Source organism: Bison bison, unplaced genomic scaffold, assembly GCF_000754665.1.
Source record: "Bison bison bison isolate TAMUID 2011002044 unplaced genomic scaffold, Bison_UMD1.0 scf7180017864484, whole genome shotgun sequence".
Classification (NCBI taxonomy): domain Eukaryota; kingdom Metazoa; phylum Chordata; class Mammalia; order Artiodactyla; family Bovidae; genus Bison; species Bison bison.
Genome location: NW_011495044.1, coordinates 1,032,730 through 1,038,976, shown reverse-complemented (window position 1 = coordinate 1,038,976; position 6,247 = coordinate 1,032,730). Strand labels below are relative to the sequence as shown.

Below are 6,247 nucleotides of genomic sequence, written 5' to 3'. Positions count from 1 at the left end.
GTGGACGGCGAGGACCGTGGGCGGCACGTGGTGGACGGCATCGGCCGCGAGCACTCCAGCTGGGACCTGGTGGGCCTGGAGAAGTGGACGGAGTACCGGGTGTGGGTGCGGGCGCACACGGACGTGGGCCCCGGCCCCGAGAGCAGCCCGGTGCTGGTCCGCACCGACGAGGACGGTAGGCAGCGCTGGGGATAGGCGAGGGGAGGGGCGGGGGACAGGAGAGCTGCCTGCTACGGGTGAGGATGCACGGGACAGCCCAGCAGGACGCTGCAGGCAGGAGAGGCTGTGCCTCGGTCTAGGCAAGAGGTGTCCCCACCGGACACCCAGGGCTCAGCCTCCCGAGCGCCTCTGGGGGACTCCCCATCTTCCCAGTACAGGCTTAATGGCCCCGCCTGGGGAGATGGAGCTCGTGGGACAGCCTGTGCCTGAATCCCAGCCCCGGAGCTCCCCAAGCAGGGGAGCCTCAAAAGGCTGAGGCCAAAGAGGGCGAGAATCAGAGAGACTGGTCCTGGAGACACTAGTGAGGCTCACCTCACTAGATGTCAGGGTGACGCGGGGCCCAGAGGAGACAGCACAGATTGTGCTGACTTGGGCAGGTCGAAGGCCTGGTGCCCCACCTCCCACCTTGGTCCTCCTCCCCACCGAGTGAGGCAGTCCTGGGCCCAAGGGCTGCAGAGTCCCAGGCTCTTCCCCGTGCAGGTGGAGGGAGCCCTCCACGTTCCTCTGCAGGACAGACAGTCTAAGGCAACCGCATCAGGGGCAGTGGGGTGCGGAGGCATGGCGCTGCAGCTGTGCTGTGCCCGCCTGACTTCCTTCTCCACGCGCCTGCCTTCCTCCTCCTTCTGGTCCCCAGTGCCCAGTGGGCCACCGCGGAAGGTGGAAGTGGAGCCGCTCAACTCCACTGCCGTGCGCGTCTCCTGGAAGCTGCCCGTCCCCAGCAAGCAGCATGGCCAGATCCGCGGCTACCAGGTCACCTACGTGCGGCTGGAGAATGGCGAGCCCCGCGGCGCCCCCATCATCCAGGACGTCATGCTGGCCGAGGCCCAGGTGTGCCCCCGGGAGGTGGTGGGGTCGGCAGGCAGGCGGGCGAGACCATCACATTCCACTTCCTCTTTGGAACCCAGGTTCGCTCCCCTCCCCTGCCTGCTCTCAGAGGGCCGGTGACACCAAGACAGGCTGTGGCATTTGGGGAAGCGCTGAGACCAGGAGGTTAGGGCCAGCTGCCAGGATCACTCCCTTCTCTGTCTTGGGTCTGCCCGAGCTGTCCCAACCCAGGCTTGGCCAGCCCCACCTGCCCTGGTGGCAGTCCCAGCCTGGCAGTCACCTCAGTGGCTCAGCCACTGGTGCCGGCAGTGCAGAGCTCTGTCGGCACGCACCCAGGCCTCAGCCCAACACCCCAAGCCCTCCCTGGCGGCTCGCAGGAAATGCACCCGCTGTCTGTTAGGCTGGGTTTTCGAGCTGTGCCTTCCTCCTCTCACAGCCGGGGCGGTCACCTCCCCCATTTGGCTGTTGTCCTGGCAGAGTTCCGTGAATCGGGCCAGGCTGATGTTTGCTCTCAAGGGCTGGGCTTACGGCCCGTCTCACTCACACCTCTACACCCTTCCGTCCTCAGGGGATGGTGCTTCTGCCCAGGAGCTTGGGGTGAGGTTCCTGGGGTATTCTCAGCACTGTTTGGCTATCCAGGAGAACCTGGGGCACTGGGAGACTGGGCCAGCGGGCCAGAACTTCCCAGGAAGGGGTGGCTGAGCTCAGATATGAGACCAGGTCTCAGGATTCCTGGGAAAGGCCTGTAATTGCTATCATAACTTCCCTCCCCACATAGTCTGTTGAAGATTCACGACACCTGGCGGCGTGTCTGTGCTGAAGGGCTTTCTGTCCAGAATCAGGGCTGTGAGGGGGTGGAGCCTGACTTACCCCCAGAATGCAACCCCCCGCCCCGGCCCCCGGTCTGGCTCTTCACACCACCCCCGTCCCGCAGGCTGGGATCAGACTGGTGTCCTTCGTGCCGCACTTAGGGTTGGACTCACCCACAGGCAGGCAGGGCTTTCGTGTCTCCAGCTCCGGCTGGCTTCAGTTTTCTGCCCAGAGGCCACGCTGTTCCTCCTCTGGGCCTACCCAGCACTAAGGGAGCAGGGGGGAGAAGGCGGGCCTGTGACTACATTCCTGGGGCAGGTTGAGGGCTCTTCCTGGAGCCTCGGTGGGTGGACACACCCACCCAGAAGCATCCCGGGAATGGGGAATGGGCTCCCTCCGGCCCTGCCGCCCCAGGAGACCAGCAGCACAGCTGCAGCCACTGCAGCTCCAGAGAAGCTGCTTCTCTTCGGGTGCCCCCTTCTGGTCCCGAGTGGTTAGAAGGGAGCTGGGCCGGAGGACGCAGGGCACTGTCCTCTTGGTCTCAGATCTCCTGTGACAGGAGGTAAACATGCGCCCGAGCTCTAGGGAAGCCGAATGAAGGTGGAGGACCCGCCTTTGTAGCCCCTGACACCCGGACTGGGTCATTGTGCTCCAGGCCAGGAGGTGAGCAGATGGGGCCTGGTCCCCAGCCTGGCCACAGGGCCCAGCTGTCCCCCGAGTGCCTGGTCAAGGACATCACAGCCTGTCCTTCCCCACAGCACCATCTGCTCAGCCCAGGCCTCATCAGTGGCGTGCGTGCCCCCCACGACTGTTTGGCCAGACTTGTCTCCCTTCATGTGTGTGTCCCCATCTCCAGTCTGTTTCTCGTGGCCGCTGACTCCACCTCCCTGTCTCTTTTTTTCCCTGTGGTCTGTTTTTCCTTCCTCTCTGTTTCTGTCTCTCCCTCTCGCTGACTGCATTTTCATCTGTCTGTTCTCTTCTCTCCTGTGATCCCTTCCGTCCTCTGGCCCCGTGTTTTGCCTCAATCTGTTTCTCTTTCCCTTCGTGTCTCTCAGTCTCCCCCTTGCAAGGCCCTCCACACCTATGCCTGGCTTGGATAGCAAAGGCAACCCCCATCCCCCTAGGCAAAGAACCTAGAGCAGGGCTGGGCCCAGGCACACCTTAGAAAGTGGCCGAGGCCAGGAGGGACGGCCGAGGGCCTCCTCCCATATCTTGTCCCACACTCCTTGCAAGGACTTTCAAGACAGCTTCCCAGAACAGGAGCAACTGGGATTGCTGGACAGAGATCAGACCAGCACTGTGAGGCGGTTGGGCCAGAGGACCCCATGGTCTGGGCATGGCATGGCCCCGCTTCCTGTGCTGTGCTGGACAGCTCTCAACCCCCAGCCCTCCAGTGCCCCAGAACCTTCCTCCCTCCACCCTCCATGCACCACAGCCTGGAGAAGAACATATTGAGAATCAGCAGCAGCAGTAGCGCCAGCCCAGATCTGTGCCTTCCTATCTTGATGTTCAGGTATCCTGGGAAGGAACTGGGTCTTTCCCAGTGCCTGTAGGGCAGGGTCCAGACTCTGAACTTGGCACTCATGGCCTCTGTCATCTTGCTGACCAGTCTGCCCCGCCCCTTCCAGCCACAGCATAGCTTCTGCTGTTCCTGGGACAACATCACTTGCCTAGAGCACACTGCAAAATCTGTCTTCCCAAGTGGGATGCTTCTGAGAGTAAAAGATGTTGTGAGTAATCATACCAGGACAGCAAGCTTAGACCAGGACTGTTTCCAGCAAACCAGTACAGCCACTTCTGTGTACAATACAGCACTTCCGTGTCTCCCCACCCCTCTGCCTGAGCTGTAGGACCCACCCCCTCAAGTCTGGCAGCCTCTCCCTCTAAGCACCTCCAGGCGGCGCCTTCCGACCCCTCAATGTCAGGGAGCCCTGTTGCTCTGGCCCTGTGCCCTCCAGGTCTCCCCTCCTCAACCTTGATGCCCCCAGCTGGGCCTGTGAGGCAGGGGCTGGGATCTTTGGATGGCGAGTGGTCCTGGGGTGCCACCCCTCTGGCTCGTGCCTGCCACCAGCCTTCCCCCAACCAGGCCCTCTCAGGGTCAGAGTCCTTCACATCCTGTCTCCCTTTCTCTCCCCGTCCCGCGGTCAGTGGCAGCCAGAGGAGTCCGAGGACTATGTAAGTAAGAGGTGTGCGAGCGCGGGCAAGACCTGGGTTAGGCTGGGCTCGTGGGACACTCCCCCTCCCCCGCCTCTCCTCCCAGCCTGAGCCGCCAAGATCCACAGGGCACCAGCCACATCTGGAGAAAATTGGCGTTTACGCCGAGCCCCGAGCTGAGCAGTGATTGGCATTTTCTCTAATCCTTACTTCTCGCCTGTCAAGCAGCAATTTCAGACCAGTGTTCAAGATCGACCGGACCCTGGCCCTTGCTCTGGCCAGATGGGGATGGAGTTAAATCCGATCCTGATCGTTAGGCCTTATTGATCCCTGGAGTGAAAAATCACCTGCTCCAGGTCCAGGCTGGGAGGCGGGTCTCGGGGCTGGGTTCCGGCATCGGTGTGTTCTGGAGCCCCAGCCCTGGGAGACCCTCCAGCCAGGGCAGAAGAGGCCTGCGAGGGTTTGGTGGCCGCTGCAGCGGCCCCACCCGAGGCTCAGAGCTGGAGGGACGCCAGGGCTGGTGGTGACAGCTCTGTCTCCACTGCGCGGTGGTCCCCTTCCTCTTCCCACTGTTCCTTCTGTGTGGTGTGGCTTGGCCTCCCATGGTGTTTTTCCGCATGTCTCTGGAAATGATGCCTTGGCTGGAAATGGGCATGTGGGCAGGGCCTGCCAAGGCAGGGGGACACTGCCCTGGCTGACTTTTCAGGCGTCACTGGAGACAGTGTGCTCCCCAGGGTTGGGGGGTTCCCTGTCCTCTTCATCTCTCTTCCCTGCCCCAGCAAGCTTTGCAAGGCATACGGTGCTCACAGAGCCAGGGCCTGGATGGGGACAGGAGGGGTCCTACTCAGTGCTGCAGGGTGGCGCCTCGGCCCACCCCTCACTTCCCTCTGGTGTGCGTGTGCATGCGTTAGTGTCTACAGGTGGCCCTCTGCCTGTGGGTGCAGGAGGAGCCGCAGGCTGCATGGGTGTGCGTGCCAAGAGCCGAGCGAGGTGCTACGTGCGAGCGAGGCTGTCTGCCCTGTGTGTCACGTGTGCCCGGACCTCACGAGGTGTCATTCACAGTACAATGCAGTGAAGGAACAGTGTGGCCCTTTGTTCTTGTCTGAAAGGAAGAATGAGCAGCTTGTCTGCCTCAGGCTTGTGGCTCCCCGGAAAGGCTGGGTCCTCCTGGGCACACATCCACCTGCCTGTACTGCCTCCCGCAGAGTCCAGCACCGCACAGCCCCCCTCCCAAGACCTCTGGCCCACGTGCCTGGGGTGGCTGGCCCGGTCTGGTCCCTCCTTGCTCTCCTGTGATGGGAATGGGCCCCTCCTCCTCCTTTAGGAAACCACCATCAGCGGCCTGACCCCGGAGACCACCTACTCCATCACCGTGGCTGCCTACACCACCAAGGGGGACGGTGCCCGCAGCAAGCCCAAAATTGTCACGACCACGGGGGCAGGTGAGTGAGGCTTTGGGGTCAGAGCTGAGGGCGGGGCCGAGAGGAGGGCAGGGCCAGAGCCCAGTGCGTGGTTGTTCAGTCCCAGGACGGCCCACCATGATGGTCAGCACCACGGCCATGAACACGGCGCTGCTCCAGTGGCACCCGCCCAAGGAGCTGCCCGGGGAGCTCCTGGGCTACCGGCTGCAGTACCGCCGAGCCGACGAGGCGCGGCCCAGCACCATCGATTTTGGCAAGGACGACCAGCACTTTACGGTCACTGGCCTGCACAAAGGGGCCACCTACATCTTCCGGCTCACTGCCAAGAACCGGGCTGGCCTGGGCGAGGAGTTCGAGAAGGAAATCACGACCCCCGAGGACGTGCCCAGCGGTTTCCCCCAAAACCTGCGCGTGATAGGGCTGACCACATCTACCACGGAACTGATCTGGGACCCCCCAGTGCTGGCGGAGAGGAACGGGCGCATCACCAACTACACCGTGGTGTACCGTGACATCAACAGCCAGCAGGAGCTTCAGAACGTCACTGCCGACACCCACCTGACGCTCTCCGGCCTCAAGCCAGACACCACTTACGACATCAAGGTCCGCGCACGCACCAGCAAGGGCGCCGGCCCGCTCAGCCCCAGCATCCAGTCCCGGACCATGCCCGTGGAGCAAGGTGTGTGCTGCGGGCACGTGGCTACGCCTGGGGACCTCTGCTCTCCTTGACTCACTGACCTCTGGCGACTGTGAGCCACCAACCTCTGGTGTGTGACACTCCAATCTCTCATGACCATGATCACTAACCTCTAGTGAAC

At 62.7% G+C, this 6,247-nt stretch overlaps 1 protein-coding gene across 1 annotated transcript in view; it reads left to right on the top strand.

The window, feature by feature from the left end:
- PTPRF (protein tyrosine phosphatase, receptor type, F) overlaps positions 1-6,247 on the top strand; it is a 76,756-nt gene that overhangs the window by 53,858 nt on the left and 16,651 nt on the right. Inside the window, 5 exon segments of the mRNA XM_010862795.1 lie at positions 2-175; positions 854-1,047; positions 4,003-4,029; positions 5,333-5,450; positions 5,530-6,108. Coding sequence (XP_010861097.1) covers positions 2-175; positions 854-1,047; positions 4,003-4,029; positions 5,333-5,450; positions 5,530-6,108 — 1,092 coding nt within the window.